Source organism: Prionailurus viverrinus, chromosome F1, assembly GCF_022837055.1.
Source record: "Prionailurus viverrinus isolate Anna chromosome F1, UM_Priviv_1.0, whole genome shotgun sequence".
NCBI classification, from domain to species: Eukaryota; Metazoa; Chordata; class Mammalia; order Carnivora; family Felidae; genus Prionailurus; species Prionailurus viverrinus.
In genome coordinates, this window is record NC_062577.1 from 8198913 (window position 1) to 8217898 (window position 18986).

The 18986-nt window shown below is 40.3% G+C and overlaps 2 protein-coding genes across 7 annotated transcripts in view; one reads left to right on the top strand and one right to left on the bottom strand.

The window, feature by feature from the left end:
• MPC2 (mitochondrial pyruvate carrier 2) overlaps positions 1-12140 on the bottom strand; it is a 31860-nt gene extending 19720 nt beyond the window's left edge. The window contains exons 1-2 of one of the 2 annotated variants that reach the window (XM_047840871.1): positions 12004-12140; positions 10412-10576 (exon numbers count right to left, since the gene is read on the bottom strand). In XM_047840871.1, coding sequence (XP_047696827.1) covers positions 10412-10520 — 109 coding nt within the window. In that variant the 5' untranslated portion in view covers positions 10521-10576; positions 12004-12140. Of the gene's footprint in view, positions 1-10411; positions 10577-10755; positions 10819-12003 lie in introns of those variants that run through there. The other variant, XM_047840870.1, reaches the window with a different exon arrangement.
• DCAF6 (DDB1 and CUL4 associated factor 6) overlaps positions 11339-18986 on the top strand; it is a 136273-nt gene continuing 128625 nt past the window's right edge. For 3 of the 5 annotated variants that reach the window (XM_047840857.1, XM_047840858.1, XM_047840859.1), the window contains exon 1: positions 11339-11686. In XM_047840857.1, coding sequence (XP_047696813.1) covers positions 11590-11686 — 97 coding nt within the window. In that variant the 5' untranslated portion in view covers positions 11339-11589. The remainder of the gene's footprint in view (positions 11687-18986) is intronic. The other 2 variants (XM_047840860.1, XM_047840861.1) reach the window with 2 other exon arrangements.

Consider the following 18986-nt stretch of genomic DNA (forward strand, 5'->3'; position numbering starts at 1 on the left):
ATAGGTATCAAACAGTGAGAACACGTCATATTGTCTTTCTAAACATGGTCTTTCTATATGATGACACAGCTATTCCTTTTAAAAATATATATATAACAAGACTTCCTTCAGTCAACCATTTTTCTTAACGTTTGATTTATTCTTTTCTTTTAAATTTTTTTTAACGTTTATTCATTTTTGAGACAGAGAGAGACAGAGCATGAATGGGGGAGGGGCAGAGAGAGAGGGAGACACAGAATCGGAAGCAGGCTCCAGGCTCTGAGCCATCAGCCCAGAGCCCGACGCGGGGCTCGAACTCACGGACCGCGAGATTGTGACCTGGCTGAAGTCGGAGGCTTAACCGACTGAGCCACCCAGGCGCCCCACTCACTCTCTCTTTCAAAATAAATAAGTAGATACACAAATATTTTTTTTAAATGAGATAATTATATAATTATGATACCTGCAGGGATATAACACCTTAAAACCAAGACAATCAGAAATATAAACAGAGTATCTAGCTAACATTCATTACAATGAATGAAAAATTTGAATAGGTAGAAAATTTGAACTGCTGAAAATATCCTGAATAAAAATCACCTCTTATGAAATTTAATTTGGAGTCCAAGATGAGGGAAATGTGTCCCCACCAAATATAAGTGTACATTCTTTTTGACAAAGGATTAACTAATAAGTAATACAATTAAGTAACAATTTAAGTAGAAGTTTACTGGTTGGAAATTAAAAAAGGCCTCAAATGCTGACAACTTGGAAATATTAAGCATTAAAAAAAACCCATATACATTTTATATTTAAAACTATGACTATTTGCAAGTACAACAAAGAAATACAGAGAATAATGGTCATTTTCTCTTTGAGAGTATGGGTTTGTCTCATTTTATTTTTTTAAAGTTTACCTATTTATTTATTTTCAGAGAGAGTGTGAGTGAGTGAGCACGAGTGGGGCGGGCAGAGAGAGCTAGCGAGAGAGAGAATCCCAAGCAGCCTCTGCATTGTCAGCGCAGAGCTCGATGAGGCACTCGAACCTACGAAGCTGTGAGATCATGACCTGAACTGAAACCAAGAGTCAGATGCTCCTGGCCTTATCTCATTTTTTTTTTAAATTTTTTTTTTCAACGTTTTTTATTTATTTTTTGGACAGAGAGAGACAGAGCATGAACGGGGGAGGGGCAGAGAGAGAGGGAGACACAGAATCGGAAACAGGCTCCAGGCTCCGAGCCATCAGCCCAGAGCCCGACGCGGGGCTCGAACTCACGGACCGCGAGATCGTGACCTGGCTGAAGTCGGACGCTCAACTGACTGCGCCACCCAGGCGCCCCGGCCTTATCTCATTTTAAAAGTGAAATCGATTTTTTTTAAGGTTCAAACTTTCACAGAGGAATTTGAGAAATTCTGCAAGGGAATAGCATAACCAAATATGTGAGACATACATTTTCAGAATCAGCAAAATTAAAAGGCAACCGACAAAATGGGGGAAGATATTTGCAAATGACATATCAGATAAAGGGTTAGTATCCAAAATCCAAATCCAAACTTATCAAACTCAACACCCAAAAGACAAATAATCCAGTGAAGAAATGGACAAAAGTCATGAATAGACACTTCTCCAAAGAAGACATCAGATGGCTAACAGACACATGAGAAAATGTTCAACCATCACTCATCATCAGGGAAATACAAATCAAAACCACAATGAGATACCACCTCACACCTGTCAGAATGGCTAACATTAACAACTCAAGCAACAGATAGATGTTGGCAAGGATGCAGAGAAAGAGGATCTCTTTTGCACTGCTGGTGGGAATGCAAACTGGTGTGGCCACTCTGGAAGACAGTATGGAGGTTCCTCAAAAAATTAAAAACAGAACTACCCTATGGCCCAGGAATTGCACTACTAGGTATTTATCCAAGGGATATAGGTGTGCTGTTTCAAAGGGACACATGCACCGCAATGTTTATAGCAGCACTATTGACAACAGCCAAAATATGGAAAGAGCCCATATGTCCATCGATGGATGAATGGATAAAGAAGATGTGGTATATCCACACAATGGAGTATTCCTCAGCAATCAAAAAGAATGAAATCTTGCTATTTGCAACTACATGAATGGAACTAGAGGGTATCATGCTCAGCTAAGCAAAATTAGTTAGAGAAAGTCAAATATATGACTTCACTCATATGAGAAACTTAAGATACAAAACAGATGAACACAAGGGAAGGGAAGCAAAAATAATATAACAACAAGGAGGGGGACAAAACATAAGAGACTCTTAAATACAGAGAACAAACAGGGTTGCTTGGAGGGGTTGTGGGGGGGATGGGCTAAATGGGTAAGGGGCATTAGGGAGGACATTTGTTGGGGTGAGTACTGGGTGTTAATATATAGGGGATGAATCACTGGAATCTACTCCTGAAATCATTAAAGCACTATATGCTCACTAACTTGAATGTAAATTTAAAAAAATGAATTAAGAAAAATAAAAATAAAAAATAAAAAAAGAGACATATATTTTCTTTTTTTTTTTTTTTAATTTTTTTTTCAACGTTTATTTACCTTTGGGACAGAGAGAGACAGAGCACGAACGGGGGAGGGGCAGAGAGAGAGGGAGACACAGAATCAGAAACAGGCTCCAGGCTCTGAGCCATCAGCCCAGAGCCCGACGCGGGGCTCGAACTCACGGACCGCGAGATCGTGACCTGGCCGAAGTCGGACACTCAACCGACTGCGCCACCCAGGCGCCCCAAGAGACATATATTTTCAAACAAATTAATAAATCTAGTTGTCTTGATAAATTTTGATGAACCTGTTAATAAACTAATAACATAAATTTACTTCCTAATTTCCTTATCTGAGAGGAATTACTGTTAATGAAATATTATATAAACTCTACCCAGAAAGTGTGTCATTTATTTTATGTATAATTCTCCCTAGGAAAACCTTCCTTCTTGGGATAAATAACTTTACACACATGCAAAGATACACAGATACAAATATTGAATTGAGATGCTCTCTATGTCCCAATGTGAAAAATAAAGGTTCTTATTCAATGTTTTCACTACCTTTTCCTGTCCCTTTCACACCATTTCTCTATGGTTTGCTGCTTTGCAACATTCCTCAACATTCTTCTAAGTTCCTTATATTAAGCAAATTTGCCCTCATGTGACCAACTACTTACAAATCCTTAGAATTTGTAAAGGTTACTCTTTGACACAGATATGTACTATCAAAAATTGCTCATTTTATTTGTATTAAAGCTAGCTCTGATTTCACACTAAGAAGGTGACTGGGCCACCATTTTAGATCCATATAAACTTTATATCTTCTTTAAGGCCTTGGCAACAGCCATCACTCAAATAGCCCACAGAGTATAAAGGGTATATAATAATTTTTACAATGGCGATTGCAAAGACATCCAGATGGCTAACAGACACATGAAAAGATGCTCAACGTCACTCATCATCAGGGAAATGCAAATCAAAACCACAATGAGATACCCCCTCACACCTGTCAGAACAGCTAAAATTAACAACACAAGAAACAACAGGTGTTGGGAGAGGATGCGGAGAAAGGGGAACGCTTTTACACGGTTTGGGGGAATGCAAACCGTGCAGTCACTCTGGAAAACAGTATGGAGAGTCTTCAAGAAACTAAAAATAGAACTACCCTATGATCCAGCAATTGTACTGTTAAAGATTTGCCCAAAGGATACAAAAATGCAGATTTGAAGGGGGTACACGCATCCCAATGTTTATAGCAGCATTATCAACAATACCAAACTAGGCAGAGAGCCCTAATGTTCATCGACTGATGGATAAAGAAAATGTGGTGTATATATATATATATATACATATATACATACACATAAACACATATACACACACACACAATACAACTTGGCCATCAAAAATAATGAAATCTTGCCATTTGCAATGACATGAATGGAGCTAGAATGTATTATGCTAAGCAAAATAAGTCAGTCAGAAAAAGGACAAATACCATATGATTTCACTCATGTGGAATTTAAGAGACAAAACAGATGAACATATGGGAAGGGAGGGAAAAAGAACAGAGGGAAACAAACCACAAGAGACTCTTAACCATAAGGGAACGAACTGAGGGTTGATGGAGGGAGATGGGTGGGAGATGGGCTAGATGGGTGATGGGTACTAAGAAGGGTACTTGTGATGAGCTCTGGGTGTTGCATGCAAGTGATAAATCATTGAATTCTATTCCTGAAATCAATATTGTTGCACTGTATGTTAACTAAAATTAAAAAAAAGAAAAAAAGAAAAATACTTTCTCTTTCTAAAAAAAAGAAAAAAAGAAAAATATAAAGTAAAATAAAAATAAAATAAAATAAAATAAAAATAAAATAAAATAAAATAAAATAAAATGAAATAAAATACTGATTGAAAACAGGGTGCAAGTGCCAAAGTAAAATAACAGGTGAAAAAAACTAGCTAAAATAGTTAACATGTATTTTAGGGTTAATATATTTTAAGTTTACATTATTTGTTCAGTTGCAAAGAAATCAATGACTTTTAGATTTAAAAAGATAGTTGAAATCATCTAGTTCAGGCACTCCTCTTATAAATCAGGTCAATGAAGCCCGGAGACATAAAATTAGCTGTGTAAAGTACACAGCACAGCAAGGATTAAAAACCTCTCTAAATCCTAATTTAACAATAATTACACAGTTTTCCCCAATGAAATCTGAGTTTCTTGAAAGCTCTGAAACGAAGGAATGCTCCAGTAAAAATACCAAATTGTAGATTATTACAGCTAAGAAGGACCAGAAAGAAAATCCAAGCCACTTTATTTTATTCGTTTTACGTTTACTTATTCTGAGCACGTGCGTGCGTTAGCAGGGGAAAGGCAGAGTGGGGGGGGGGGGGGGAAGAGAGAGAATCCAAAGCAGGCTCCATGCTGTCAGTGCAGAGCCTGACGTGGGGCTTGATCTCATGAACCTCGAAATCATGACCTGAGCTGAAATCGAGTCAGATGCTTAACTAACTGAGCCACCCAGGCGCCCCCAAGCTCCCTTATTTTAATAGGTGAAAAAGAAAAGGCATTTAGATGTCACGTGATTTGTCTTATACGCTGGTAGCTCCAGAGAGAGCAGGGAGCAGAACTGGTCCACTTCTTTCTCCTATGTCATACCGTGCCTTGAACATTCTCATACCCTCTTATAACCAAAATTAATATTCTCACATGACTTGGAGGAATCAAAGTATTTCTAGCTTTCCTCAGGGCTTGCTTCTCCTTTGATCTCTCTGTTGAATCAAACTAGGTAAGGCGTAAATAGTCTTGCTTTCGTTAAAATCAGGTGTGTGGACAAAAGTTGTGTTAAAGTGTCAAACGAACGACTACAGCAAGGATTGTTTTCCTTTCATGATTTCTCCTGAGAATATAAAATCTCTGTGGGTAGGGTTTTTTATTTTATTCACTAACATACCCCAAGTGCCACAGCAGTGCCTAATGTACAGCAGGCCCTCAATAAATACTGAAACATTCAACTTACTTGGTAGCTACTGGTTTAAAGATATCCTACTCTTCGTCAATATCTTACAGTTGTATTTGAAATCCCAACTTGCCATTTTGGTTCTCATTCTTTAATTTTAAGGGTAACAGAGATTATTACTGTAAAAAATAATATATACATCCACATATTTAATGTGTATATAAACATAATATATATTAGATATATATTTAAGAATATAACTATATATTATATATAATACAAATACACACAATATCATCTAGATATCTAAATATCTATCCTAGACTGGCATTAATATTCTTCAGATAACTGTAGCAAGAAAATAAATTGTTCTAACAGAAATGCTAAAAAAATTGTTGATTCATTACTTTGTGGGCATCTACACTATTTATTTGATTCACGTTTGGCTTTATTTACATGTAATAATACATACTCTGAACTAAGTTGTATTAAACTATCAAGTATAACACCACTTCTCTTAGGGGCGCCTGGGTGGCTCAGTTGGTTAAGCATCTGACTCTTGATTTCGGCTCAGGTCATGATCTTAAGGTTGATGAGATCGAGCCCCATGCCGGGCCCTAGGGTGACAGTGAGGAGCCTGCTTGGGATTCTCTCTCTTCCTATCTCTCTCTCTCTCTCTGCCCCTCCCTGACTCGTGTGCTCTCTCTGTCAAAATAAAGAAATGCACTTACACAAATTAAAATAACATTTCCTTTAATACCGAATTTTTAATTTTTATGATAAAGATAGTCCCTTATGGATACTGCTAACATGGGTTCGTTGTTTAGTATGTTTTTATTTTAAAACGTATTTAGGTCTCTAAGATAAAAAGGAAAAAGGAAGTCTCTTACCTGGGAAAAATACAAATATTATTGTTACTAAGATGTTACAGTCACTTTCCCTGTGAGACTTCACGGGGAGAATATCATGGAATGCAGAGCACGATATCTGCAGCTGCAGCACACTAGGCATTGCAACAGATTTCACACAACTATTTTTTCAAAAGTTCTTCCACTTAAGCCAAAATGTAACTCAAGAAAAGCAAAGAAAGCTACGGGGAGATACACAAAATGATAACGGTTCAAATACCTGTTTTATGGGCTGACTTTGTTGGAGCATAGTTTTTATTTTTATTATTTATTACTATTTTATTTTTCCCAAGTTTTACCGAGATATAATTGGCACATAGCGTTGTATTAGTTTAAGATGTACAACATAACGTTTATACTGCAAATTACTACACAGTAAGCTTAGTTGACATCCATTGCCTCACTTAGCTACGATTTTTTTCTTGTCGGAAGAATTTTTTTTTCTTTTTTTCAACGTTTTTTTAAAATTTATTTTTGGGACAGAGAGAGACAGAGCATGAACGGGGGAGGGGCAGAGAGAGAGGGAGACACAGAATCGGAAACAGGCGCCAGGCTCTGAGCCATCAGCCCAGAGCCCGACGCGGGGCTCGAACTCCCGGACCGCGAGATCGTGACCTGGCCGAAGTCAGACGCTTAACCGACTGCGCCACCCAGGCGCCCCAAGTCGGAAGAATTTTTAAGATCTATTCTCTTAGCAGCTTTCAAATATATAACACAGTATTGTTAACTATAGTCACCTGTTGTAGATTATCTCCCCAAAACGTATTTATTTTATAACTGGGAGTTTGTACCTTTAGACTACCTTTTAGGATAATTTTTGGGTTCTTTAGGGCTGTGGTCTCCTAACTACTTTCAAACATATGTCCCTATCATTAAAAAACAAAATTTTTTGAGCACACATCCCTTACATATAGATTGTATGTATTTATGAGAATATATGTAACTTACATACATGCATATATGCACGTATGTTGACTCCACAGAGCTCAGTTGTCTTCTATGCGTAACTATATATATCTATACTGACATATTTTTATATATGATGTGTGGAGAATAGAAATTTTAAAAGGATGAAATAATAGAAAGCTTTAATAGAAGCTGTATTGTTTTCTTCTACATTCCAATGTTTCATTTTGTACATACCTTGGGACAATTCATCTCATTTTGGAACTCATAAATACAAACGACACTCCTTCACTAATAATGGTTTTTTTTCCCCCTCAGCTAAGCTTTTTAAGTAAACATGGGGCAGCATGATTTCAAGGTTATTTCTCTGACAAATACCTGGAGTAGGGCTATGCAGCTGGCTGGTGTAGAGTCACATACTTTCATAGTCAGGAGGTGGTGGCAAAGAGGGAAATACCTTATGAGAACTGACCTTGCTAAAACACACATTTGGTTAGAACTCTATTCTTACTCTATGGAGGTAGATCACATTGTGCCAGGAAGAACATATAAGAAAGAGAATGATGAAGGCCGCAGGTCTAACTATACTATATATCATTGCGATATAATGATATATAATACATACGACAATATTGTCACTCTAATATAAATCTATATAAAGACATGTTCTTGTTACTATCTGGACTCTGTGCCAGTGATAAAATTAAATTTCAAAACGTTAGAATCCACAACGTATGCTATCCAACTGTTAATATCCTAGCCTTGCATATCACTGTAAAAACCTCCAGTGTGTGACTTTAGTCTTAACATTTAAATGAGGATTCGATAACACGCTATTATGCAAAACAGCACACACAAAAAACGTGAATATTCACTCTGATAATTCTTGGAGCAGTAATCAAAGTTGCCTCAGATTTTACTCAGTACTAACGAATCAAGAGTTCTATTTTTCATGCTTCTCCATTTCTACATTTGTGTGCCTACAACTTTTTAATCACCAATGATTTTGCAGTGATAGGTATTCTTTTTTTTTAATACAATGTTTATTTTTGAGGGGGGGGGGCAGGGGCAGACAGAATCCGAAGCAGGCTCCAGGCTCTGAGCTGCCAACACAGAGCCCAACACAGAGCTGGATGGAACTCATGGACCTGGAGATCATGACCTGAGCTGAAGTTTGGACACTTAACGGACTGAGCCACCCAAGCGCCCAACAGAGGTACATATTCTTATTGCATGTATTGGTTAAAAGCTTAGATGGGAGAGAACTAACACTTGTTGAGAGTCTAAATGTAAACATTTTGCTAAACGTTTTATAGCCATTATATCATTTAATTTTCACAACAATCCTTAAATGAGAATTATCATCTCCATTTTATAGATCAGAAAAATAAGGCTTCGGGGCTTTAAGGTCAAGGTCACACGGCCAAGCTTTAAACCTACCTGTGTCTGGCTTCAGAGCCTATTCTCCTTCCCTCACACTGAAAAAGAGGTGACAGTAACTGAACTAATCCAAGAATATCAACATGAGATGCACAGTCTACAAATGAAAAGGTAATGTCTCCTGATTCTGAAAGATGACTGAAGTATTTTAAGCGGTAATTATAAGTGTGCTAAAGCCAAGGCCCTGGAAAAGATCACTATAAAACTGCCTTCCACTGTATTAGATTGCTCCTCCTCTACCCTGCCCTTATCCTACAGCCCAAATACAAAGCTTAAGAGAGTCCGAGTTGACGCCATAGAATTCAGTTGACTTTGAAGCCTGGATTACTACAGAAGCATTGCCCAACCCTCCCACCCGAAAACCTTTGTCACAAAACACAGCACAATTCCAAAAAAATTGAGTATTAAAAAAACTAAAAGGCAAATAAGCTAAATAAACTTCTCAAAGAATTCTCCTTAAGCTCTCCTTAAAGATCAATGTTATAACGGGTATCATTACTGCAGTAAATCATATACTAACGCATATTTACTTCATACTTCAGTATACTAAAGTACACTAACATTATTATACTATTCATTCCATTACCCAACTGGAAATCAGAGCCAGTAAACATCTCAGACTCCAGAGACAGGCTTCCTAGTTCAAATACGAGGGGAAAAGACAACTTTCCTAATGATACCAACTGCTGAGAGATATTTAACTATGAAGGAAAAAAGGATCACTTTTGGGTTGCACTCAATTTATGACACATTTTCTCATTTGCTAAATCTTAGGCTTGAAAGAGACCTCAGCATCTCCAGTTTTAGTTCCCAGTCAAGTATTATTATTACTGCCCACTTTACAGAAGAGGTAACAAAATTCCAGATCTTCAAGAGTTGGAAGGATTAGCATCTTTCAGTTTCTTAAAGAATTCTTTGTTTACAACCACAGGAACACTTTTTTTTTCCAACAGGACAAGTGAGAGCCAACATGTGCGAGGCATTTATGAAGAATGAAACACATATGTTATCGTTAATTCTTACACTGAGCAGATTTTACAGAAATTAAAATATCTAGGATTTCGCCCAAGGTCACACCTACAGGAAGAGGCACAGCAGACTTAAATCCGGGAATGTGCACACGAAAAAGTCTAGGGAGAGCTTGCTCAGTCATTTCACGTGTAAGGACAGACTTAAACAAACTGAACCTATGCGACGTGGTAGGACACCGACTCTGAAACCCGGGTAACGCATCTGCAGGCCTCTGCCGGCGGGAGCTGAAGGAAGTGTGACCTTTACTCCAAACCCTTCAGTGCGACAAGCCGGCTCTGCTCCGCGTGGGTCAATCTACCGCTACTCTTGGAGGGAAAGAGGAGTGAATGAGAATTTCGTGGGGGCCCACACCGATTCGTGGCTGCGGAAATGGAGAAGGATAAAATCCAGAGGCCCGGTCCGGGTTTGGGACGCGCCTAAGGGATGGGGTGCAAGAAAGGTCGCGAAGGGCGCTGACTCGAAAATCACAGACTCAGGAAAGACGTGGACGGAGAGAAAGCAAAAAGCAAGGAGGATGGAAAAGTGAGACCGATTCTCTCGAAGGGAAGAGATTGGGGGCTGTGGGTGATGCCTCCAGCGGCAGGGTGTCCGTGGCCTCTAAAGGTCTATTTTCGAGGAAGAAGGAGGGAAGGTCTCGGAGAGAGCTATTCTGGATCTATTACCTGCTGGGTGGTTGTAAATCGGCCTCAATTTCTCCGGCAGCATGAGCTCCACTTTATCGAGGACCCGGTGGTAGGTGGCCCGAAGGCCCCGGACGCCAGCGGCTGACATCTCTGCGGACGAGTGGTCGTGGGCGGCCGAGTGGGGCAGTGGCCGCGTGCTCCTCCCTGGATGACAACGAAGGGCACTCGTCACTTTCTCCTGCCACAGCTCCTCCCGTCCTCCTCTCCCCTAGCGTGCCCTTCCCGCAGCTCCGCCTGCCCCGCTGCGAACCGCCGGGTGGCCAGGGCGCAGAAAAGACCAAGGGGGCGGAGGCTTTGCGACGGCCCGCCCCGGGTCCGCCTACCTTCCCCCCGGGCGCGGGAAGGAGGAGGAGTCATGGCAACAGGTGCCAGAAGGACTGCCTCACCCAACCAACCCAGCGCCCTGGCGGCAGCGCGCTTGCGCAAGCCGAGCTGCCCACTGTGATTGGCCTGCCCCACGGTGCGGGCGGGGCCCAGCGCGAACCTCTAATTTCTCCTTCCTGCCCTCGAGGCCATGTTGGAGAAGGGAAAGTGAAGCTGCACCGGCTCTAGTCCCCTTTCACTCTGATTAAGAAGGCCCGTAGTTAAAATGGGCTTTTTGGGCCTTCAGTGCCCCGACTAAAGATGACGCCGCACAATGCTCTTGCTTCGTTTGGAATGAGACTCGTGACTGAGACCCTTCACATCTCATCTTCTTCTCTCTCAATTCCTCACTTTTCCATAAGAGTCAAGGATTTGGCTGCAGGGTCCCGAACCCACTTTTCTAGGGTGAGGGCAGCCGTGGCGCACACGGGCCTCAGTCCCGGGGGTGGTCGTCATCTCGCGAGAAAGGCTTGGAGGGGAGGGTGTTGAGAACGAGGAGAGGGAGGAGTCGCGGCCGCCTCCGCCTCCTCCTGTTGGAGGGGGGCCGAGGGAGGGGACTGTTGCTGATCTCTGGATGTTCTGGGTAGTCTGAGGAGGAGAGTATGAGGCGAGCTCCGGCCCGGGCGCGGCCGGGCTTCGGGGGCGAGGGCGCCGCCGCCATCTAACTCGCTGCGCTCGCGAGGCCCGGCGCGCGGATGGTGCTGGTGCGGCTCGGGTGTTGATCCGCGTGTCCCCTCCCCCTCCTCCCCTCCCCCACGCGGTGGTCTCCCCTCCTACCCCGGCCCGGCAGAGCCATGTCTCGGGGTGGCTCCTGCCCACACCTGTTGTGGGACGTGAGGAAAAGGTCCCTCGGGCTGGAGGACCCGTCCCGGCTGCGGAGCCGCTACCTGGGTGAGCGGGGGCCCGGGGGCGGAGGCGCTGAGGTCGCCGCCCAGAGGTGGGGGAGGGGGCCGCGCCGCCGGGGCTGTTGGAGGTGGGACAGCGCCTCGGCAGGGGCGCCCCGGAGACTCTGGGGTGCTGGGTGGACGTTGGCCGACGGACCCCTTGCCGGTGTCCTCCCACGGCCAAGTCCCCCTTTGCATGCTGCCAGCCGCCGCCCTTGTTGGGTTTGCCTCGGGGGGCTTAATGGGGGGGGGGCAGACGGCACTGGCCCGGAAAGGTGTTGGGGGTCGCTTGTGGAGTGGGATTGGGGAGAAGACTTGCCGAACCTCCCGGAGCTGCTTCGTTTCGAGCCAAAGTTGGCGCTTGTGCTCTTCCCCAGCGCTCTCCCCGCTCCGCCGAAGGACTAAGTTTTTGTTGACAGCCCCCTCCCTTCCAGTCCTCGGAGGGTTTGGGTGTCGGCGGTGACCACCTTCGGGGACTTCACGCTCCAGACGGACTCCGCGTAAACTGTCCTGCGGCTCGGAGCCAAAACCTAAAAGTGATAGCTGAGCTCTCCCCACCCCCGCGCGCTTTCCCTGTTCCACTGTGTGCTGTTCAGTTCGTTTTGACCGCTTTAAGGAGGTGTAGGGTTTCACGTTCCTATTCCCACCCCTGTAAAACACACTTGGCATTTACTGTTTCTTAGTTAAGCTTTCTAAAAACAACCTTCAATACTTGAGGGAACAGCATGCCGCTTTTTTTCGTTTTGGATACAGTGGTTTTGTGAGGATTCTGGGTCAAGCCGAGCTAGCTGAAAAAGTCCAGTAAGGTGGACGTATTTCTAGGAAGGGGCTTTTTTCTTCTGCAGTCTTGCAGCACGTGTTAGTCTTTTTTATTTTTATTTGAAGATAAGACATCATCTAAAACTTTTTTTCTTTCCGGTTTTGTCACTTTTTGCCAGGCAAGTACTCGGTGATGGCATTTGGTGTTACCTTCAAATCATTATCTTTTGGAAAATGAAATCTTACACCTAACGGTTCTGGTTTGTAAATTATTTGAGAGCACTGAGCAAGCTTTTTTTTTTTTCCTATTCTTGTTATTTAGTGTTTCAAGTGACATCTGAGTACATTCTTGTACAGACTTAATAAAAATGAAGCAGAAATTCCTGATTCCTTCCCATTCCAGGTACACACACACACACACACACACACACACACACACACTCTCACACTCTTAGAGGTGACAGTTATCTGTTTCTTGAATATTCCTGCGGACTTTTTTCTTTGCATTTTTGCAAGCGCATATGTACATATGGAAATGCTGTAGTTTTGTGTGGTGTGTGTGTGTGTGTGTGTGTGTGTGTGTGTGTGTGTGTGTGTTTGAATCCTGCATATATGGTGTCATCTTGTAAACATTGTTTTGCAATTTGCTTTTTCTACACTCCCTCTTGGAGATCTTTCCAGGCAGTAAAAATAGACCTATTCAGTCTTTTAAACTATTGCATAGTATTTAACTGTATGATGGTACTGTAATCCACTCAGACCTTTCCTCTGGAAATGAACCTTGGCTGTTACAAAAGCGCCGCAGTGAATATCCTTGTACTTGCTTGTTGTGTAGGATAGGTACCTAGAGTGGTGATTGTTCTAAAATGAAACATAGTAGAGAGTGTGTTTTTTAATCATTAACCTAAAAAGATGTGCAGTATTTTAATATTTATTTGTTGAAAAAGAACTTAATTTTAGCTTGATAAAACAAACTTTAACACTGCGTTCTGCGTGAATAAATTTGTTTGGTCCTGTATTAGTTGGACTGTTTAAGTACTGATCTATATAGGTTTATGTATTCATGTTTTCTTTTGGTTCAGCTAGTTCAGCTGTATCTATGACAGTTAAAATATGAATCTATACATTTCCTTTTTCCCCTTCCTCCTGTAACTCCCTAATGGGAACAGAGTTTGCATTGGGTAGAGGGGAATTGAAAAGCAAGAATCCACGGACTTAAGTAGAAATTCCAAATCATAGATTTTCAGATATCAGTATATATATATATATATATATATATATATATATATATGCAGTTCTTTATCTTAAATAATATTTTAAATGTGATAATAACATATGCTTTATAAATAGCATATTCTTTCTTTTTTTTTTTTTTTTTTCAACGTTTATTTATTTTTGGGACAGAGAGAGACAGAGCATGAACGGGGGAGGGGCAGAGAGAGAGGGAGACACAGAATCGGAAACAGGCTCCAGGCTCTGAGCCATCAACCCAGAGCCCGACGCGGGGCTCGAACTCCCGGACCGCGAGATCGTGAGATCGTGACCTGGCTGAAGTCGGACGCCCAACCGACTGCGCCACCCAGGCGCCCCTAAATAGCATATTCTTGAACAGCATCCGTTAAATGTGGTTTTCTAAGTATTTGAAAATGACTTGTAATTTCTTGGCCTCAGTAGACCTTCTTTACACCGTTTATGTAATTCTTCTACACCCCAGTGCTAAATCTTGGCATAGCATTCAGGAAATAGTAAAATCCTCATTAGTAGTGACTGAATTAATGAGTTTCTTAAAAATAATATTTTGAGGTACTCCTACAAAGTCTTTATAAAGCCTAAGTTAAAGAATGTAGAAGGTGGGGGGGGGTACCTGGGTTAAGGTTAGGTGTCCAACTCTTGGTTTCGGCATAGGTCATTATCTTACGGTTTGTGAGCTGTGTGCTGACAGCTCGGAGCCTGCTTGGGTTCCCTCTCTCCTCTCTGCCCTCCCTCTCTCGTTTCTCTCTCTCTCTCTCTCTCTCTCTCTCTCTCTCAACTTTTTTCTTTTTGAGACTTCAAACATTTTGATTGTTTATAGTATTGTAGGTTATTATTCCAATTTATTTCCATTATTTGTATTTTTCATAATGAATTGCTGCTAAATAAATAAGTCACAGATAGAATTGACAGATTTTTCTTGGAATGTTTACATTTCAAATTATTTCACCATAGTCTGTGTTTTTCCAGGCTTTGTAGGTGATTTTAAATTTGATTAATTACTTATTTTCCTCCTACCAAAGAAAACTGCAGTTCATAAAGCATCTTTTTATATTGTGGGAATGAAGATAAATAATTTGTTATATGTTATTTAGGTGAAAAATACATATGTTCACTTAACCCCGAAATTCACAAGATTTCATCGGGATTCAGAGGCTAGGCCAGCTATTGTCATCTTTATGGGCCTGATCTAAATGTCACTGTAGGATTTATTTTTTTTAAAGAGTGATTTACAAAGTCCAGAGTCAGAAACACCTGTAGATTTAAATGTTTGTTTCTCAAGATACGGTAGTGCTTTTGGGATTCAGTGATTATTGTGATAACTTATTGGTCACAAGTTTTATATATATACACACACAGTGTTATAAAGATAAACATTGCTTATAAAAGAAGCTATCATTTCTGTACATTTCCTCTTTCTATTCATATTTCTCTCATTTTAAATGGACTTGTCCACATTTGAATTTTTACTTTCTAACCTTTCTACTTTAATTGACAAAAGAGTAAAAGAACTTTTCAAGGGAGTTGTGTGCCACAACGTATAGTATGTTTCATATAAAATGCTTAAGCTATGATTAGGCAGTGTCTTGGTCAGTTTAGGCTGCTCTGACAAAATAGCATAAACTAAGTAGCTTTATAAAACAACAGAAATTTATGTCTCACAGTGTTGGAGGCTGGAAGGCTGAGAGTAGGATGCCTACATCATGATCTCAGTCTGCTAAGGAGGGCCTGCTTCCTGATTCATATAGCATTCTTTTCATTGTAACCACACTGGGCAGAAGCAGGGTCTCTTTTAGAAGGGCACTAATCCTAATCTGATCACCTCTCCAAGATCCCACCTCCTAATGCTAATCACTTTAGGGGTTAGGATTTCAACATGGGAATTTTGAAGAGACCCAACCATTCGGACTATAGCAGGCAGCGAATGACAACTTTGTTTATTTTCAAAGGTTTATTTTTGAGAGAGAAAAAGAGAGCACAAGCAGGGGAGGGGCAGAGAGAGAGGGGGACAGAGGATCGGAAGCAGGCTCCATGCTGACAGCAGCAGGCCTGATGTGGGGCTCGAACTCAGGAACTTCAAGATCATGACCTGAGCCAAATTCAGACACTCAGCCAACTGAGCCACCCCGGTACCTTCCTATGACAACTTTATAGTGGAGTTTGAAATTTCTATTTGTGAGGGGATTAGGAAATCTGTGTTTTTGGAGTATCATCGGAGTCATATATATTGAAATGGATAATTTTTGCATTTAGATTCTTCTTTAGCATATTCTGAATACATCTGCGTTACCCAGTTCTTCATAATGTGTTGCCAAGTTACAATATGTTATATGAGTCAATAAATTCTGACTTTTGCTTCCTCGTTAGCCACTGGGGAAAGGTTAGTGGAATCTTCGTATTTTGTCTCTTTAGTTTTGAAACCTCAATGCAAATTGAAAGATGTCTGATTTTAGTGGTGAAAAATGACTGTCAAATATGACAAATACATGTAATAGAATATCCTGATGATTCCTGAAGGTAAGACCACCAAAGACATATCAATCATAGCAGCTGCAGACAGATTTGAATGGCTCTACTGTGGATTTCATTCTTCCTGGGTATAGGATGAGAATGCTTAGAAGGGATAGGAGCTGCTGGTAGCACAGTTTGTATTGTAGGCATGTTCTAGGTCAGTGTTTCTAAAATGTTTGACCATGATCCACAGTAAAAATACATTTACATGGCAACTTGTGGTATACACATGCAACTAAAATAAAAGATTCTCCAAGTGGTGGTTAGCCTTACTATTTTCTGTTCTGTATCATGCTAGAAATTGTGGTGTTGATGTGGTAGAATATTTACCGATACATCTTGGCTTGAGGTTTGCAAAACTTTACTAAATGGTTTATATTTTTAATAATTGTAATTGAGTGTCATTGATGTCAAGGTTAGGGTGGGTGGGTTTCAAGTACTTGCAGCAGATTAAAAAAAATTTTTTTAACACTGCTCATGGCTAATAAAGAATATATAAATGATGAAACCTTGTTTACTCCTTGGGAAAAATAACTAGAGTAGGACCCTTTTAAATCCTTATTTCTTGGGTATTAACCTGCAATAGGATTGCTGAGTTGTATAAGTGTATTTAACTTTACAAGAAATTGCCAGACTGCTTTCCAAAATAGTTGTACCATGCTGCATTCCCACAGCACTTGGCATTGGGAGTCTTCCTAATTTTAGCCTCTCTAGGTATGTAGGTATAATGGTATCGTTATCATTTTAATTTGCATTTGATTTATTCCTAATGATTAATGATGTTGAGTATCTTTTCATGGCTTATTTGCCATCTGTATACTTTGGTTAAATGTTCAGATTTACCTTCTTACTATTGTAAGAATTCTCTGTATAGTCTTGATACAAGTTCTTAATCAGATACGTATTTTGCAAATATTTTTCTCCCAGTTTGTCTTCTCTTTTCTTTTTCCTAACAGGGTCTTTTATACTTCATGCTTTCTGTGTCCTATTTAAGAATCTTTACCTAATCCAACATCACAAAGATTTATACATTTTTTTTCCTAGAAGTTTTCTCTTTTTAATTCTTATATTTAGGTCTGTGAACAATTTTGAGTTAATTTTTATCTGTGCTGTGAGGTAAGGGTCCACTTTCATTTCTTTGTATGAATGTGCAGTTGTTCCGGCATCATCTGTGAAAAGACAGTCTTTCCCATTTGTTGAGAATTAGTTGGCCATGTATGTAAATTCATTTCTCTGTGATGTTCCATCGATCTAGCTGTCTTGATAGCAGTACATCGTGTCTTTATAGTGAATATTGAAATCAGCCAGGGAAATATTTTGAACTTAGTTCTTTTCATACAAAATTATTTTGGCTATTTTGGGTTCTCTTCATGCTCATATAATTTTTTTTTTTTTTTAAGTAAACTCTACCCCCCCATTGTGGAGCTTGAACTCATGACCCTGAGATCAAGAGTCACATGCTCTACAGGTTAAGCTTCAGGTGCTTAATCAGGTGCTCCTCATTCCCATATAAATTTTAGAATCAGTTTGTCAGTTTCTGCAAAAACTATTGGGGTTTTGCCTGGTATCATATTGAATCTACATGTTATTTCAGAGAGAACTGTAGTCTTTACAATATTGAATGTTCAGTCCATGATAGTCCTTTTTGTCTCCAGTTATTTAGGTTTTCTTTCATTTCTTTAATGTTTTCTATTTTTCAGTGCACAATTTTACACATATTTTTGTTATATTTATCCCTGTAACATAATGTTTTAAATACTATTTTAAATGGTATTAATTTTTAATTTCAGTATCCAGTTGTTCATCATGGACATATTGAAATGCAGTTGATTTTTTTTTTTTTATTGGCCTTGCATCCTGCTGACTTTACTAGACCTACTCATTCCTCCCCCTCTTCTTCTTCTTCTTTTTTTTTATTAAATTAAACTCCACCCTTAACTTGGGGCATGCATTTACAACCCCAACCCAAATCAGGATTCACGTGCTCTAGCAACTGAGCCAGCCAAGTGCCCCAATTACTTCCTATAATTTTTTTTTCCAAATTTGTAGGATTTTTACATAGAGGATTATGTCTCTGGATATTAAAACAGTTTTATTTCTTCCTTTTTCACCTGTATTCCTTTTTTCTTCTTTTTTTTTCCTTTTTCTTACTTTATTGCACTGGCCAGGATTGCAATAGAATCTGAATGGAAGTACTGAGAGTAGACATCCTTGCCTCATTCCTCATCTTGGAAAACATTTCAGATTTTCACTATTAAGTATCTTACTGACCATATGTTTTTTGTAGACACTGTTTGAAGAAATGTCCTTCTCTTCTTAGGTTGCTGAGAATGTTTGTCATGACTGGCTGTTGAATTTTGTCAAGGTTTTTTTCCTATATCTCTTAAGTTGATTATATGATTTCTCTTTCATTGATTCTGCTAATTTGGTATATTAGCATATTTAATGATTTTTTTTTTAATTTTTTTTTTTTCAACGTTTATTTATTTTTGGGACAGAGAGAGACAGAGCATGAACGGGGGAGGGGCAGAGAGAGAGGGAGACACAGAATCGGAAACAGGCTCCAGGCTCTGAGCCATTAGCCCAGAGCCTGACGCGGGGCTCGAACCCACGGACCGCGAGATCGTGACCTGGCTGAAGTTGGACGCTTAACCGACTGCGCCACCCAGGCGCCCCTTTAATGATTTTTTTAATGTTGAACTAATATTCAATTCCTGGGCTAATCCTACTTGGTTATGATAAATTATCCTTTATATGTTCTGGCTTGAGTTTTGGTAGGAATTTTG